The 18,678-nt window shown below is 32.2% G+C and overlaps 1 protein-coding gene and 1 long non-coding RNA gene across 2 annotated transcripts; one reads left to right on the top strand and one right to left on the bottom strand.

The window, feature by feature from the left end:
- The first annotated feature begins 250 nt into the window (after window positions 1-250).
- On the top strand, window positions 251-16,468 carry LOC126753952 (chromosome transmission fidelity protein 18 homolog). The gene is made up of 14 exons (XM_050465737.1): window positions 251-592; window positions 659-1,395; window positions 1,459-1,679; window positions 1,738-2,102; window positions 2,171-2,402; window positions 2,463-2,579; window positions 2,650-2,752; window positions 2,840-2,982; window positions 3,043-3,277; window positions 11,557-11,732; window positions 12,862-12,995; window positions 14,519-14,748; window positions 15,871-15,934; window positions 16,158-16,468. The coding sequence occupies exons 1-14, from the start codon at window positions 502-504 to the stop codon at window positions 16,256-16,258; spliced, it is 2,949 nt and encodes a 982-aa protein (XP_050321694.1). The 5' UTR covers window positions 251-501; the 3' UTR covers window positions 16,259-16,468.
- On the bottom strand, window positions 2,754-3,173 carry LOC126753955 (uncharacterized). The gene is made up of 2 exons (XR_007666233.1): window positions 3,075-3,173; window positions 2,754-2,990 (listed from the first exon to the last, which is right to left on the bottom strand). It is a non-coding gene; the product is annotated as an uncharacterized LOC126753955 (long non-coding RNA).
- Window positions 16,469-18,678: the final 2,210 nt, after the last annotated feature.

Raw genomic sequence — 18,678 nt, forward strand, 5'->3', positions numbered from 1 at the left:
AATATTGGTATTTTTTAATAGTAAGCAATTAACCATATCGTGACAGCATCTGTAAAATAAAAATTATAAACCGCCTTTCGTCAACACTCTTATTTAGGTACGCAAGATGTGATAAAACCGAAATTAAAAAATGAAATAAGTTTAAATTTTTTATATAATTTTTGATACATTTCCAACACTATAAACGTTAAGAGTGCATTTTTCTTTTGTAGTGTCGTTTAGACCTCAGTTTAGACGCATTGTAAAATCAAAAGGTTTGATAGCACTGCCAGGTACAGATGTATTGGCGCCAATATTGACAGTTTATTTACAATTTACCACTTGCCCAAAATATTTGATTTGGAAAAGACAACAATTGCAAGTGGGGAAACTTAACTGTTATTGTCGGAATTTTTTGCTTACTGTTGTTGCTAGTGGCGTCCTTTACAGGTGTTTCATTAGTAATTTAATTTGGTCGTGAATAAAACTGTCTTTGCATTGATTGTTTACAATAAAGTTAAAATGGATCAGTATCCCGATGAGGATGAAGAATTTGAGCTTCGTTACCAGGAAGAATTGGAAATGTTGGACGATTTGCCTCCTGAAGGGGGTGGTAAGCCTTAGAAACATATGTATACATAAAAAATGCGATTCCGTTATTTTACCACATTTATTGCAGAGGTTTTTGTGCCTAACACTACAATAAACCATAATAACACTATTAATTCCGTTAATGCCGCCGACACTATTGATTCACCACACCTTTCACAAATCTCCGGCATTAGCGTTAGTACTAGTACAGCTGGTGTTGTGAATAGACGCCTTTTCGGAACTCCTAGCGGACCATATAAAAGAATATCTTCGACTCCCCTTGCTACAAACAAGCTGCGTGCTGCTCTAGCTCCAATAGAAGAAGTAGTTGCTCTAACACCATTGCCAGAATGTGAAGCTTTGGAAGAAGTCAACGAACCTGCAGTGGAACTGCAAGGAATGGGTCTGAGAAATAAAAGACGGCTGGAACGTGACCTATTCGGTGACATAGATGATTTATTTCAAAATGAAACTTACGAAGATCCAGTTGCAAAGAAAGCACGTACCGAAGAAGAACGTGATTTAGAAATGATTGAAAAAATTATTGAAACACGTCGGCGTTTGCAAGAAAATAATAAGGCGGTACGGAAGGATGATCTTTCACGTTTAAAGGCATTGCATGAATTTAAAATGCGTAATTTGTCATACACCGTACCTCAGTGGCCATTCCAAGTGTTACGAAGGGGAGATCATGAACGCGTTTTCGTACGTTTTCATTCGGAGGAGTATGAAAATCATGCGTTGGAGGATGTACGTGCCATTTCGCAATTCGATGGCCTTTTGGGCGAGAACAAACAGCGTATATGGGCGGAGGCAAATGATATTGTGCGTAAATTTTGTGTAATTTCAAAGGAAAATTATTTAATAGTTTCCGATTTTTTTTTACAGGTTTTAAAACGCGCTAGTACTCCATCACAGCAACAACAAGAGATTGTACAACAACAAGCTGCAACAGTGTCTGCAACAAGTGCGCAAGAATCAGGTCAAGACGAACAATTATGGGTGGAAAAATTTAAACCACGGAAATACATTGATCTGCTATCTGATGAGGCAACTAATCGAAGTTTATTATATTGGCTGAAAATGTGGGACAAAATGGTGTTTGGCAGGTGTGTTGTGAACATAACTAAACGAGTAGGTTTTCTAAATACTCAATCTTATTTTTAGGGAATTCAAAAAGAAAGAAGAACACAATGTCAATAGCACGAGCAACAATTTGAATACGTTTAACAAACGAACTGGCAAATTTGAATCGAATGGCGGTTGGCGGAAAAGAAAATTTCAATCTATGTTGGATACTAATTTAGATGAACATGGGCGACCGATGCAAAAAGTTGCCTTACTTTGCGGACCACCCGGCCTGGGTAAAACTACGCTCGCACACACAATTGCACGACATGCTGGATACGCAGTCAGGGAAATAAATGCTTCAGACGATCGCAGTCCCGAAGCTTTTAAGCAAGCACTGGAGAGTGGAACACAAATGTCATCGGTACTAAACGAAGATCGACGACCAAATTGTATTGTGCTGGGTGGGTAAAATTTTTTTTTTTTAATTTTCTTATTCAAATAGGCTTTAATAATACAAAATTATTTATAGATGAAATCGATGGTGCGCCACGTCAATCAATTGAATTTCTTGTCAAATTCGTGAGCGACAATGTGGTCAACAAAGTTAGAGCGAAAGGTAAAGGCAAACCAGAACGTAATCTACTGAAACGTCCAATCATTTGTATATGTAATGATATATACGAACCAGCGTTGAGACCATTGCGACAAATCGCCTTTGTTGTAACATTTCCACCCATCGAAACCACGAGATTAACAGAAAGGTAAACACTTTTAATTAGTAATGTGAAACGTATTAACTACAAATATTTTGGTTTTCTTAGGTTACTTCAGATATCGCAAAGAGAACGTTTAAAAACTGATTTTAGTGCATTGTATGCCATGTCGGAGAAGTCAGGGAATGATGTTCGTTGCTGCATTTCAACGTTGCAGTTTTTCAAGTAAATAATATAAAATTGTTTGTTTTTCGTATGCACGTGTTAATATTTGTTATTTTTAATTTATTGCCAGTGCTCAGAAAAAAGCGTTGACACTGCAAGATGTACTTAACGCCAATTTGGGGCAAAAGGATCGTCAACAAGGCCTCTTCGATGTTTGGGGTGCAGTCTTTAGGGTACTTGTTAAAATACGTTTTTTTTTATTAGAATAAGAAACTGCATTGTATATATGTATATATTTGTTTTTTGTTTTTAATTTTTAGATACAACGTCCTCGCAAGCAGTTGGAGAAATCCAAACTCAATGATAATACGGAGGATGTTGAAATCACTATGACAGATATGTCGACTAGTACACGCGTTAGAAACGTGTTGGAAGTGGTGCATGGCGGCGGTGATTACGAACGGTAATAATCTTATAAAATGGAAAAGTAAAATCAAAATTCAAAATATTTATTATCCGACAGTCTTACACAAGGCGTCTTTGAAAATTACTTACATCAGAAAATGCCAGATCCCAATTTGACTGCAGTTGTAGAGGCAACAAAGTGGTTTAGCTTCAGCGATACGGTACAGCATCAAATAAATCATCTACAAAATTATACCGTCTACCCTTATTTGCAATTTGGATTTGCGGCATGGCACTTGATGTTTGCAACTCTCGCCTGGCCGAAAATAAACTTTCCTAGCAAAGGTTTCGAGGTAAGTTCGTTAATGTCTCGGATGAACAATTTTGCATTTGGATTTTTAAATTGGATTATCAGAATAGTGACTTACCAATTTTTAAATTTCAATGATTAACTGTTCTTTAAATTGCCATCATAACGTATGTAAAAAGTGTGAATAAACGCGTGTGAATTATTTGGTAAATTTATTAAGATTAAGTGAAAATGGTTAAATACTTGAATATAATAATAATAATTGAAATATACTGAGTGAAACTGTGAATAAGTGAAGCTACATAATCAAAATGGTTGAAAATAGCAGACTGCAAAAAACAAAATGGCATAAGAAAATAATCCAATTAGAACATTCCTATTTGAAATTATCAAAAAACCTCTGGTTGTGGAATGCATTGACCTATATGTTCGTACACACATAAATAATAGATTCTCATGGTTATCGCTGAATGCAATAATTCCAATTGGAAATTGTATCGTACTTTTTCGTACAAGAATTGCTTAGACAAAACTAACAAATAATAAAGTTTTTTTCGAAAAGTATGCCGAGTGACACTGAATAGGCGAATTTATATAATCAAAATGGTTGTAATTAGCAGACTACAAAAGCAAAATAGCATAGAAAATTAAACCAATTGGAACATTCCAATTGAGCATTTTCATAAACGCATTCCACCGTTGAATATATAGATTCATACATAAATAAAAGGAACCCATCGATATCGAAGAATACAACAATTCCAATTGGAAGCTTTGTCGTACATATTATCTTGTTTAGTTTAATTTCATAAATAAAACTAACAAATAGTGAGAATTTTTTTTTTCAAAAATATGTTGAGTGTAATTGGGAATAAGTGAAATTATATGATCCAAATGGTTTTAAAAGTAGACATCAAAAACTATACAAAATTAAAGTAAGGCAATAAAAACTCCAATTGGAATTTTTGCAATCAAAACTGAGATTCGATGACGACCCAATAGAGTTCAAGAACTGAAATATTTAGACACATGAGCTCATTATTGTTGCAACAACAACGTTAAGTAGGGATTAAGTGGAAAACCAATGGAAACCAACAAAGGAGACATTAGGATTGTTAAATTGCGACTTTTTTTTTTATCTATTCAAGGACTATCGTCAGAATTACACAAAAAGTATTTGAAAATAAAAAAATATACATTTGTAGTTCCTTAATAACAAATACAATAACAACAAGAAGATATTAGTCCTTGACCTTGTGCTGCGCATTCGTGATAATTAATCCGATATAATTATTTATTTAACAAAGTGCATAGTGCATACTTCAACCATTAATATTTGTAAAATAATCGAAATTCTTATATTGGGTAGTCGAAAAAATATTTTCGTATTTCTAATCAAATTTTAACTTAATTTTTTATATTTATAACATTTATAATAATAAAATGAAATATGTAGCATTTTGGTCGACCACTTTTTGGCATTTTTCGACTGGAGACATTATTCCGTCAGTGTAAAACCTTCTCGAAATTTCCAGAACGGAAGCAAGCGAACCATTGTTGTGCTACACGAACTGATACAGCATCGCCTCCGTAAACTTCACAAATTTCATTGGTGGCTTGCGTGGCATTCTTCCCTTTTTTGTTCAAAAATTTGAAAATATAGCGAATTATTCAGAAAAATTTTGAATATCTAAACAGCAAAAAAATCTGTAAAACTTACCGACATGTACAAAAATTTTCCATCTCTTCTAAAAATCACTGCAACAATTTTTGGATTAAATACAACTCATCTATTTTTTTTACGTATTTCAAAGTTAATTACGTTGTTATTGTTAAAGTTTAAGATATTTCACCTGTGCAGCAATCTCAAAACTATTTACCTAAGTAAATAATGTTTTCACACCAACAAAAACAACTAAATGGTGTATGTGAGTGAGACAAATAAGTCAAAATATTTTTGGAGCTTTTTTGAAAGATCAAAAGGTGGAAAATTTATTTTAAACAAATTAAGTTAATTTTGATATCTCTTTTTTGTCGTTTTTTTTTTGTCGTTTTTTTGTCGTTTTTTTTTTTTGTAAATCAACCTTAATACAAGTGATGATAATATTTCCTATTGACTTGAAGAATTTTGAAATAATTATTTAAAGCTCAATGCAAAATGTTGAAAACTGAACACAAAATAAGAAAAAACGTTAACAGCACCAAAGCTAATACACCCTTCACAGGTGCATTTCGTTTAGTAACTATGTATGTGTTCAGTTTGTATGGAAGCTATATGCTATAGTAACCCGATCTGAACAATTTTTTTCGGAGATTATATTATTTTATTAAGCAGTACCTAATCCTTGTCAAATTTCGTGAAGATACCAAGTCAAATGTGAAAGTTTTCCATACAAGTCCTTGATTCCGATCGTTCGGTTTGTATGGTAGCTATATGCTTTAGTTAACCGATCTGACCAATTTCTTCGGAGATTACATTGTTGCCTTAGAAAATAATCTATCCCAAATTTGGTGAAGATACATTGTCAAATGTGAAAGTTTTCCATACAAGAACTTGATTCCGATCGTTCAGTTTGTATGGTAGCTATATGCTATAGTTAACCGATCTGACCCATTTCTTCGGAGATTCTTCACCAAATTTGGTATAGATTATTATCTAAGGAAACAATGTAACCTCCGAAGAAATTGGTCAGATCGGTTAACTATGGCATATAGCTACCATACAAACTGAACGATCGGAATCAAGCTCTTGTATGGAAAACTTTTGCATTTGACAAGATATATTTACGAAATTTGGTATAAATTATTTTCTAAGGCACCAATGTAATCTGTGAAGGGTATATTAGCTTCTTGTTTAGTGTTCATTTGTTGAAGTGTGCCTTAAGAACAAAGTGTTGACAAGATCTTTACGAATAAATAACAATTTTAGGTGCCGAGCTTAAAGCTTTAGTTAGTTAGCTTACTTAAGTTGTTTGATGAGGACTTTATTTACATAAGTCAATCTTTTATTGTTTTCTTCTATGTTTTAAGAGTTCTAAAGCTTTTCCAACTAAAAGATTAGAAAGATCTAATACTTGGCTGCCAAATATATCTCTTTTCGTTGTTGTTTTCTTTTAAAGCTTAAAATATTTCGTTTTCTGTGCAATATCTAATTCATTTTGAAATTTTTTATGTTTTTTTTTACAAGCTTTGGGTTTTAAGGATGCTCATTGATGTATGTTGTCGTGTTAACTGTTTTAGTTTAGATATGAATTTGGGTTCGTTAGGGTTTTGTAGATCCGACTGCTTCAGAAATGTCTAGTTTTTTTCTTTTTGTAAACACCAAAACCGCGTTGAAATCGATGAATGTTGCTCTTAATTCTCGTCATCTCAACAAATTTTGAATTTTATGGAGCAGGCTGTTGATAAGAAAAGTTTATAAAAATTTGAACAATTTGAAAAATCTTTATATAAAATTAAAAAAATCCAGCAAAATTTTAATATTTTCATAAAAATTTGAAAAGTTTCACACAATATTTAAACATCTTCAAACAAAATTTGAACGCTTTCAATAAAAATTTGCGCATTTTTAACCTAATTTTTATGTTTTCATTTAAACTTAACAATTTTGACATGAGATTTTAGTATTTTCATAAAAACTTTGGACAGTTTCACAAAAAATTTTAAAATTTTGAAACATAATTTACACATTTTTACATAAAATTTAAAAGTTTTACACAAAATTTTTATATTATCAATCGAAGTTTGAACTTTTCTAAACAAACTTTGAACATTTTCAATCAAAATTTGAACTTTTTCAAACATAATTTACACATTTTTACATAAAATTTAAAAGTTTTACTCAAAATTTTAATATTTTCAATCGAAGTTTGAACATTTCTAAGCAAACTTTGAACATTTTCAATCAAAATTTGAATTTTTTCAAACCAAATTTCACAATTATTTCATTTTCACAAATATTTCAGTATTTTCACAAAAATTGTTAACTTTTTCAAACCAAATTTGAATATTTTTAATCAAAATTTACACATTTTCACATTATATATAGACATTTTTACAATAAATGTTCATGGAAGCTTACACAATAATTCACTTTTATTCTTAATGGAAAGAAGAGCTTTGAGCTTCCGCACAAACCGAAATATCTTTTGAAACACAATTTCACTACAAAATCACACCAGCTTCACCAACCTTTTAGAAAGCTAATGTTTCTAAAAACATACTTCGGGTGCTATGTACGTTGTTGTTATTGGTATAATTATCATTACCTTATGCACCTTTCTTTTGTTTAGTTGTCGATAATCCTTTCCCAGAAACCGGTTTTTGTAAATTTTGCCGCTAAACCACGCAAGTTTTTTATGTACCTCAACTTGTATGGCGATAAGTCCAGCGCGAGTTTGTTGTTCTAATAACGAACTGTGCTAGGGTGTACATATTACTCCAAATAATCAAATCTATTATGTAAAATGTTGTGGAGTTTCCATCGGGGACTAAATTCCTTATTCTCTGAAAAAGAATTTTGCCAGTTTTCAACACTTCTGCAAAAAAACTAAGCAGTAAATCGAACTTACCTGTCGTAAAACTATAAAACTTTATCTTCAGAATATCCTTGGCATGCATATGTACTAAAACCTTTCATCTTTATATTTAAGTAATTATATTTAGATAAACCATTATGTATCGAGTTATACGGCACGTTAAGAACCAAGAGTTGTGGACGCCAAACCCAGAATTGCCTTATGCTGTTAAGATGCGGACAGATTTTGTACAGAGACAGAGAACGATACCATTAGTACATTGGATTTTCGAACATGAAATACACGAACAGTCAAGCGACATTATGGAGATAGATAGATGTTTGGACATAATAAAATATATAAAAATAGAATTGCGTCGTATGACTTTTAGACAATACCAGCGTAGAATACAACAGCTGGACAAAATGTTGCTGATAATGTCAAAGTTTTGTCTGAGAAAGAAAATAGCCGTGAGATATTTTAGAATGTTTTAGGCATTTTTCTGCATTTATGGGACCCTTTAGGGTGTAGGGCGGAAAGCGATTTAAATTTGTATTGAATACAGATGCAGGCGTCATATTCAATATAATCGCTCTTTAGTTATTATTTATTAACGTTATTTATTACTGTAGTTTTTAAGCTGATATTATTAAAAATGAAGAAAAAGAGACGAAACGATTTAGAAAAGTCATAAGACGCAGTTTTTTTTTTTTAACTATTTGAAACTTTATGATTATTTCGAAAGTTCACAAGACGCTTTTCGAAGACACGTTTTAAATATATAGCTCAAGCAGCTCACGACTCCAGGTCTTAGACCTAGTATTCTCTGGGTAGCCGAAAAACATCCGTTTGAAGGCGAGCTAAAGTGAGAAAGCGAACCAACCCTCCCAAGGGTTGTGCGCTAGGTTTGAGACCCGCCACGTAAAAAACCTCGAAACACCTCGATCGATCTGAAAAAAAAATGTCTTAAATGCAAATGAATTAATTAATGAATTGATGTTATATATATTAACGCTATATGGGAAACACTAATTCTTTTGCTGAGGTTTTGGACCAGACTAATTTTTTTCAAGAGAGCTTGTCATAAACAAAAAAGTTTTCGTGGTTAACCTCTAATATCTACTTCGAATTTCGAGAATGAGTTTTTGCAAACATAAATAATTTTGGTATGAACTTAAAATTATTTATAGTAGATAATTAATTATTATAATTAATGTATGAACTTAAAATTAATTATAGTAGATAATTAATTATTATAATTAATTTTCGCTTATTTCAATGGTTAAGAACATTTTTCGGTCACGGTATGGCCTTTGGCCAGAATTTCTTTGTAATACAATTTTTTTTACTATTTTCGAAAATTCGAACTTAGTAATTTAAGCATTTGTGAAGCGCTTAATTACGAGTTTCATAGAAAAATGTTATTTTAAAATGCATATTCACTCTTTTTTTGCGTTTATACTCGTAAAATTCAATTTGTTGTATATATAGAAATGTTTATAAAAGTTCTTTTGACTTTAGTTGTTTAGTTTTTAGTTTCATCGAATTGTATTCGAATTTCGATATTAATTCAGTATTATTGTTGGTTATTGTAGTTGTTCTTGTTGATTGATCGAGCTAAATTGCTTAATCCCTCTCATTAATAGATGTTTGAAGCGTAAATATTAAAGCTTTTTCGCATGCACAGAAAGTTACGTATACGCAGCGACCAACCATTCGGTACCTTAACCTTCGGACCGCCGCAAGCTGTTAAACTAATATGTGTTTAGGTTCAGCATTTAATCATTAAATTTATCGATAATTTTAAACTCTTAAATTTATCGATATTTAATATAATTGTTATCGAAAAATATCGATATATAAATTCTTAGCATTCGTTGAAGCTTAGCTTAGAAAATTATTAGCATTTGTTTCAGCTTAGCTTTCGATTAAATTTTCTGGGGACTAGAAATTTGCTAACCAAAATTTTTTGATTGAATGCTTAACTAAATTTATCCAAAATAATTAAAGCTGACAGTTATCAATATTCATCGCAAATGTTATCGAAAAATATAGATATATAGTATGCCAATTATTAATCTGATTAGTTGTCCATACATTTTCGATATTTATTCATAATTTTCAAGTTTTTTCTAGAATCGAAAAAATTCGCTGTCTAAGAGTAATTACTGCTGTTGTTATGGGTAGCGATATTTCGAAGTTTTTCCAGAATTTAAGAATTTTCCAGTTAAAACTTATTGTTGTTCAAGACAGTTGTTATCGAAGTATCGATGTTTATTGGTTTTCGATAAATTTTTGGTATTTTGTGATGATAATTTTTAGATTTTTTCTAGATTTGTAGATTTTTTCTAGAAATTAAAGACTAAAAGGTATCGCTATTTATTACAAATGCTATCAAACAAATATCAATATATCGATTATTAATGTTGGATTATTTTCGATATATTTGTGATATTTTACGAAGATAATTTTTAGATTTTTTTCTAAAAGTTAACGATATTTATTGCAAATGTTATCGAAAAATATCGATACATATCGGTCATTAGTCTTAAATGGTTTTCAATGTATATTAGATATTTCTAACTAGCTACGAATTTTTTATAATTATTTCAGGCTTTCTTTTACCCCCTCCTTTAAGCTTTCGTCGTGTAAATATCCCATAGCTGAACAGTCTACTTACAGTTATTAACAACCTGCTGGACGCTATGAATTATGCAAACTTCATTACGCTTTACTGATTTGTTATTATTGTTGTTTTTGGTCAAATATTACCATGCTCGACAAGCAGGTCAGACTTTGCAGGCTTTTTCTAAAGGAGATTGAATCAAATTGTTGTTGTTTGTTTATTTTTGCTAAGCAGCGCAGTTAAAACGCCTTTGCATGCTTTGCACCAGCGAATAATCAGGCAATCAGGAAATAAGTAATTTTTATTATACACTCTAAATGCAATCACCAGATTAATGACGGTCGGACGGACGAAGCGGAGTGGAGTAGGGGAGTAGCTGCAGCTAAGATGAATTGGTTGAATCGGTTGCACGGTGATGTAGCCTTAAGGCAAAAAGGCGCTTTGCAAATCCTCTCCACTCAAAGGATGCAAGCAGAAAATTATGGGAAGAAAAAAATGCAAAAATTGCGAAAATGAAATGAATAAGTGCAACAACAAGCATTTAACCTTTTATCTGGCCAATTGTGCCCGTGCGCTTGTTTACAGCGCTTTTGTGTGTGCAGCAAGCGCTTTAGAAATGCAAAAGTGTTTGAAGCTTATGACTTAATTCCATATTCATGCAGTGCACGCAAACATGCACACACACATATACACGCACACACTTATGCCTACTTTGAAAAGTTCTACTCACCTGTTTATGTAGTTTTATGTGTTTGTGTGTGTGTGAGTGCCCGTTGGTCGCACCGCTTGCTGTTGCTGCCTTATTAACTGCCCATAAGTAGGCGTTTAGCTGCGATTAGCAGGCACTCTTCGGACGCCATCCTTCTCGTGTCTCTTTGTGCGCCATACATCAGCCACATAAGTATGTAAATAAAAAATGTATTTGGCAATTAACAAAATTGCGCCAACTGCACCGCCACAATTTCAAAATGCTGCTTGTAAGGCTTGATTTTGTGCTTGAGCCTACTTTAAATTGCACTTTGTGGTCGCTATTAATTTTTCTCTTTTATACTCGCCCATAAATACATCACTGATGAACTTTGCGCTCCTTTCACTTACATAACTCTTGTAATCTTTGTATATAGAAAGGTTTTCTTTTTTATATTTATACTATTTTCTTTCTTTTTTGTTTATTTACAGTTCAGACAGAAGAGCACCACACAAAGCAACATTTTTCAGGCTTTCCGCAAGGGTATCACAACGGGCATGAATGGTCTCGGACAGGGTCACGTCGTTCTGGTGGACACTGTGCCGTTGCTCAAGCGCATTTTGTCACCACAATTTCGTTCGGTGGCTGTGCAATTGCTGTCTCAAAGGTGAGTACACACACACAAACATATAAAACATAAATTCATTTGTAACTGTATACTATTGATAAATATCATTTGTATGCCCGACTCACTCTGTCTTTTTTGATTTGTTTATTTTATTTAATTTTTTTTTTATTTTATTGTATTAATTTTTATTTAATACTTTTTTCTAATTTTGATTAACAGATTTTTTTGAATGTGTAAATATTAAACATTTTTAATTAATTATTATTTTTTTTTAATTTTAATTAAGTAATTAAATTTTTAGTTAAATTTTTTTTTATTTTCTCTTGATTTAAATTAATTTTTTTTATTAAAATAAATTTTTCACTAATTGAATTTGTTTTGTTTATTTTAATTAAGTAATTTATTTGTATTTACTTTATATTCTCTTGATTTAAATTAATTTTTTTATTAAAATAAATTTTTCAGAATTTTTCACTAATTTAATTTTTAATTAATTATATACATATACATACGTATATATAATTTTTTTTATTTTAATTAAGTAATTTATTTTTAGTTTAAATTTATTTGTTTCTCTTTATTTAAATTAAATTTTTGTTATTTTAATAAATTTTTCAGAGTTAATTACACTAGTTTACAACCATTTTGTGATTTTGAGGTTAGAGACTGTTAATGATAATGATAGTAAAAATTTCTTAGCACTTATAATTTTTTCTGTTGTAGTCAAACCACCTTCGCTTACTAAAATGACAAAAAATAGTTGTACATGAGGAAATTTTTGAAATCGTAACCAAAAACTAACTCGTAAATATCTCACAGACAGCTTAGCACAGCAAACGCAAAATTTTCTTTCAAATTTATTGAGTGGTGTTATTATTATTAATTAAGCTTAATTTTTTTAAATTTTATTTAATTAAGTTTAATTTTATTATTTTTTAATTAATTAAGTTTAATTTAATTTTGTTTTTTAATTTGGGTATGTAATACCATAATTTTGTTAAAGTTAGTTTTTGTATTTTTCCAATGATTAACATTTAAATTCACTAGTATAATTATTATTTTTATCGTATTAATTTTATTTAAATTAAATTTTTTCAAATTAATTTTATTTTTGTTTATTTTTTAAATCACTTTTTATTTATTAGTCTATATTTTTTTCTGTTTTCAGAGAACGCGATGATCTCTATCACACCGTCACCGTTATGGCCGATCTTGGTTTGACCTATACGCAAGTGAAAGCTGCAGAAGGTTCTTATGTCTATCAGATGGAGCCGGATTTAGATGCTTTGGCACAGTTTCCCGGTAATTTATATTTCACTTTTCTCTCTTTACCTCCTTTTCCACTTGCTTTGCGCAATTATAATTTCGCGCGACATCGTCTTCATTAGAAACCGAATTTGAGACTAAACAATACAATACAGGTACAAACAAAGCAATAACACAGGATAACTGAACGAAATAGCCATATTGAATGACGAGTGTTGGAAAACGTTTGTAGTTTCGTAACGTTGTTGTTTCTAGAAATAAAGGCAAAACTAACGAAACGACACCCTACCAATATTGCTCAGAAACATAATTTTTTTCTTTTATGTCGGTTATTTCATTCAACTCCAATTTTTAGTGTTCTAAAATCGTTTTGCGGGCTTTTTATGTTTTCGTTCGTAACACACCGTGTGGAAATACATTTTTTTTTAAATATACTTGCAACATGTTGCTACAGGGTGTAATAGTTTTGCTCACCTAACGGTTGTTTGTATTACCTAAAAGCAATCGAAATAAATATAGCGTTATATATAAGTATAAAATGATCAGGATGACGAGAAGATTTGAAATCCGGCTGTCTGTCCGTCCGTGCAAGCTGTAACTTGAGTAAAAATTAAGATATATTGATGAAACTTGGTACACGCATTCCTTTGGCACAACGAATCACATTAAGGTGGGTCATCTGTGATTTAAAATTTTTTTAAAAGTGCGCGTGGCATCTATGTACCTTCGGACCTAATAAAGTTATATCACACAAATTTGCACAGAAAAATATTTTAAGTTCTCCTTATGATTGCGTAAAAATATTGGGTAGTCGAAAAAGTCTTTGTAACTTTTTTTTCAATTTCCCCGAATTTTTATTTTGGCTAAATAAAGCATAAAATCTCACCTTTCCAACACTATATGGTATGACAGAATGTGATTGATAGCCCTGGAGATACGACTGCAACGACATCTATTGACAAAATACGAAAAGACCTTTTCGACTACCCAATAAGCTAAATCGGATGAAGACCCCGCCTAGTTCCCATATAATGGTTCTGTTAAAAACTACTAAAAGCGCGATAAATCAATAAACAGCTGCATCCGGCCAATACTTCCCTTAGTATCTTATACCTAATATAAAGATTTTGGAATTGCGAGTGACTTTAGGCCGCATTATCTTAATTAAAACGAAAGACCGTATCTTACTAACATATAGTGTACACTGTATCAGTGTATTTTTGTGCCTAAAATGGATAAAATCGGGTGAAAACTTGACCTAGCGCCAGGATGAATTTTGCCATTCCCCTGAAGGAATTTGTCAGACTTTGATTCTTGCAAGTTGCAAGGGTATAAAAAGTTCGGCTCTACCCGAACTTAGCCATTCCTTACTGTTTTCCATTTTCAAAATGCGAAATTCGCGTCGTCAAAAAAGCTTTATTTTTATGTTTCAAAAATTACACTACACTAAAACTAACCTAATCCTACAAATTTATATAATCATTCTTCGAAAAGTTTTAATCACAAAAATTATCAATAATTTTTTATTATTTTTCACATTAATTTCGCTTTCTCCACAGGTTATCCTGGCATCGCATTGAACTACTTCAGCCGACAGTTGGTGGCACGTGAGGTGGAACTGGAGCGCATAAGACGCTCCACACCGCGTTTGGGCGCTGAAACGAGCGGAAAGTCCGCCACCAATAACCTCACAGCAGCTGCTAAGAATGCCACGAAAAATCTACCAAATCATCTGCAACGTCTAAAGGCCAAGCAAATCGAAAATAAAAATGCAAATGCCAAGAAAGATGTAAGTAACACACCAAAAGTAGCTAATATTCAGTTCAGTAGAGTCGAATGGAGTACTTCGTAGTTATGTAGATGTAATAATTCGCCGCATGCCGGTTATTATCTTCGGCGATCTATTTCGTATGCATAACCGAAAAGTGCGCAGACTTGCATTGCTTATATGTATGTATTTGTAGGGTATAGGGCGCAAATGCAGGAGTGAGTCGTTCATTAAGGCGAAATTCAGCTTAACATTTGCATGTCAAATAGGTTGCATGAACGGTGTTGCAAAGGAATGTGTTAGTGAAATGCATTTTGTATGCAATATGCCAATTTATTGGTGGGGAGCTCCTTAGATTATTGAAGATTTACATGCAGAGTGGTTGTAAATTTGGCAGCAGATAGATTTATGCTCGGATCACGATAGCATGTGCTGTTTAACTGTAATTTTTTGTAGATACCTATGTTGTTGTTGCAGCTGCGGAAAACATTTCCCGAATATTTCGAGAAATGCTGCTTTGTCCGACTGTTATAAATTCGAATCCGGACAGATTACGTATACCCGACTATCGTGGGAACGGAAAGCCGCTTAGCTCAACTACGGTTAGTGATTTTGGCGAAAAAATGTGAGATGGTATTTTCATACGTCCAAAGTCTAAAATTTCGAAGCGCTAAGTAGGACAATCTCAACCTCTTCCAAAATATATTTCTGGGTTCCTTCGGTAAAAATACTGATCTTACATTTGTGGACCTCAAATAATATTATTTTTAGTCGAATTTTATATTTTAAGTGAGTTATGCCTGACATCTGACATTTGGATATTAATTGGGTAGTGCTTGACTATAAAAGTATCAGGTTTCGTCGCTTATTTTTTCTCGCATTTGCAGAACAGTTTGTCCAACTTCCGTCGTAGTTTAGCTTTAGAGGATCCTTCTCTAGGACGACTTGATCTTAGTAGTTTCATCCGTCTAGATTTAACTCCATTTTATAAAAATTAATAACCACTAACGGTAATTTTATGAACCTTTGCGAAAAATTAAAAAAGTTGTCGAACCAGTGGAATATGTTTTGCTCAGAACTGTACCTAAATATTCATATACTATATGTATACACACAATAAATATAATCGTTACGCTATTCCAGGTGATTTCCAAGGATTTCTTTGGCCGCATACAGCACCGAACAGTCGGAGGACCACGCGAAGATTGTAAGTTTTGCCAATATTCTTTAGTATATATTTTTATTGTATTGTTATACCCTCATTCTTTCTATATTTGGTTTGTAGTGGCTGTTTTTCTATTTTTTCTGCTATTTTTTTCAAGTTTAACAATTTTTTAATTTAAATTTATTTAATTTATTCATTATTTACTTATTTACTAATTATTTATTTATTTTCCAATAATTTGATTCATTTGTGTTCTCTATTTCAGGTAAAACCGATGCAATTGTCAAAAGTCCCATTTGGTATCGCTACAAGGAGGGTTTCAACAACGCTGTGCGCAAGGACATACACATGCACGAGCTGCTGTAGCGAAGGCTGCTGGCGACAGTTACTACTATTAACTGCTTAATTTAAAATACATTTTTTAACCATAACTAAATTATTTGTAAAATAACAATTATTTCCTTTTAATTTTAACACTGTGAACCATATACATTATTTTTAACAGAATACATAAATAATTAATAGCTTGTATGTGTATATGTGTTATAGCTAAGCATTTTGTTCAAAAATACAATAAAATTTACATTCAAAAAATGAAATGCGTATTATTTATGTAAAATGCTTAGAAATGACAAGAAAATGCGTTTTCATACCATGTGATGTGACATCACGTGATGTCCAAGTGATGTGACATCATGTGATGTCCAAGTGATGTGACATCATGTGATGTCCAAGTGATGTGACATCATGTGATGCCCAAGTGATGTGACATCATGTGATGTCCAAGTGATGTGACATCACATTCAAGTTATGCGACGTGATGACCTAGTGATGTGATGCACGTGAACGTGCGATTTTTTTTAAACCACATCACATCAACACATCATGTGATATGAGCCTGTGACGTGATCATCAGTTGATTAGATCACCCGTGACGTTGTCGGATTTTTGGCAAAATCGAAAATCTCGGATTTTCACTAGGCGCCCATAAACGGCAGCAAGTGGCTGTCGCCGCCCAGCGGAAGTTAAAAGTGCACAAAATGCCGCATGTTGCCTAATTTCGTTGCATACTTTCAGGCGCCGGATGTTTCAGTACTACAATATGTATTGGTACAGTACAAAACTCAATGTTTTTGGATTTTTTTGCTTTTTTTTGCATTTTTATTAGGGAAATCAATAAAATACATAAATATTTGTGTAAATTAAGATTAATTGTTGATATAAATGCATATTAATTATCGATTTACAATATATTTAGAAAGTTATAGTAAATATTATTGATGATTGTAGTAGTGGCTTCTGAAATGATAGAGAAAAGCAAAAGGAAAAATGTATTTATTTAGAAATTTACTTGTTTGTAATAAACAAAATTACTTATATTAGTATGTAAATAAGTATGTATTACTATTCAAATAAAAAATAATTTTATTAAAAGTATAAATAATAAAAATAAAACTAAATGTAAGATATGAGATTAAGCTTGTGAAGAAAATACAAGCAAAGAAATATATACAAGTGTGTAAAAGTGTATAGAAGCTGATAGGAATTGCCGGAGAGCATAATAATTATAAGCGAGGCTATGCTTTGTCATTAACAGTATCTATGCATGTTTGTAGTTTGTAGATGCAAATATATATGTATATTAATGTAAAATATAAATGAAATGAACGTTGCTAACGAATTAAATGGCAAGCCGCTGCGCGGTTCAAGCCGTTGACTTTTCTCAGTAGCCTTATCAGTACATACATACATATAGTATATGTGTACAAGCTGTTGAAAGTTGAAAAAAAACACTCATTTGAGTTCTTGATATATATATATATATGTATATAAATATGATAAATAAATAAGAAGCAACAGCAACAAAAGAAGCATGCCTGCTCCGAGGAACTCCCATTATATATTCTTCTTAGTTATGACCTTTTAATTATATTTTTGCTATAAAATCGGCTGTAAACTCTATACTCTGGGGTTTTGAGATATAGGGACGACCTCCTACTTCAACTAGCAGTTCGAGAACCAGCAAATGGAAGGTCCAGATCAATTTTAAGTTGTATCTCTGCTTTATACCGACGGAGATGAATTCGTTTTCTGTTTTCATAGCAGTGATGCTTTTAATCGAACCCGGATTTATATATGGCCGAGGACGATATGCACCGAGTTCTCCGTAACAAATTGTTGAAGTTGGTGATAGATGAGATTAGAACTTATAGAGAATGTCAGATTGGAGAAATAAGTGATAAAAGCATATTCTCTAAATTCACTATAGACCTACTATCTGAGACTATTCGATGAAGGTGAAATAAGTCAGATTCTCATACACTTTAAGTGTCATCAAATCTCAAGGTCCCGTTTAACTGTTACAACTTCGAAGTCACACCGATTTCATTTACAAAAGAAGTACTAGTGACAATCGTAAAAGTCTGAGAGACAGTCAAATTACAGGTCATCAACCTTAAAGCCTCTTAGTATGGTGTTGGACAACCTCCATTGAAGTGACTCTAGAAATATTGTAGGAAAAGTCACAAAAAAGAAATAAACCTTCCTCTCAAAGACATTGCTCTCAAAATATATGGGGTCCCCCTAGTAAAGCTGTCACCACACGCGCAATGTGCTTCTTATATTATAATACGAGTATTTATGCGTTATTGTTGTTTTAATTCTTATAAATTGCTTTTATTATTATTAAGCATAGTTTTCAGCATCGCTTTCGTCATCTGAGAGCGCGCTGAGCGCCAAGCGTATATTGATATCAACCGTCAATTGCGATAGTGCAAGTGTGCCCA

Source organism: Bactrocera neohumeralis, chromosome 3 (assembly GCF_024586455.1).
Source record: "Bactrocera neohumeralis isolate Rockhampton chromosome 3, APGP_CSIRO_Bneo_wtdbg2-racon-allhic-juicebox.fasta_v2, whole genome shotgun sequence".
Taxonomy (NCBI): domain Eukaryota; kingdom Metazoa; phylum Arthropoda; class Insecta; order Diptera; family Tephritidae; genus Bactrocera; species Bactrocera neohumeralis.

Excerpts from the sequence above, each read along its gene's own strand:
- LOC126753952 (XM_050465737.1), top strand. The coding sequence starts at position 502 with ATGGATCAGTATCCCGATGAGGATGAAGAATTTGAGCTTCGTTACCAG. Across the intron at positions 2,983-3,042 it reads GGCGGCGGTGATTACGAACG|TCTTACACAAGGCGTCTTTG; the intron begins GTAATAATCTTA and ends ATTATCCGACAG. Across the intron at positions 11,733-12,861 it reads GTGCAATTGCTGTCTCAAAG|AGAACGCGATGATCTCTATC; the intron begins GTGAGTACACAC and ends TTCTGTTTTCAG.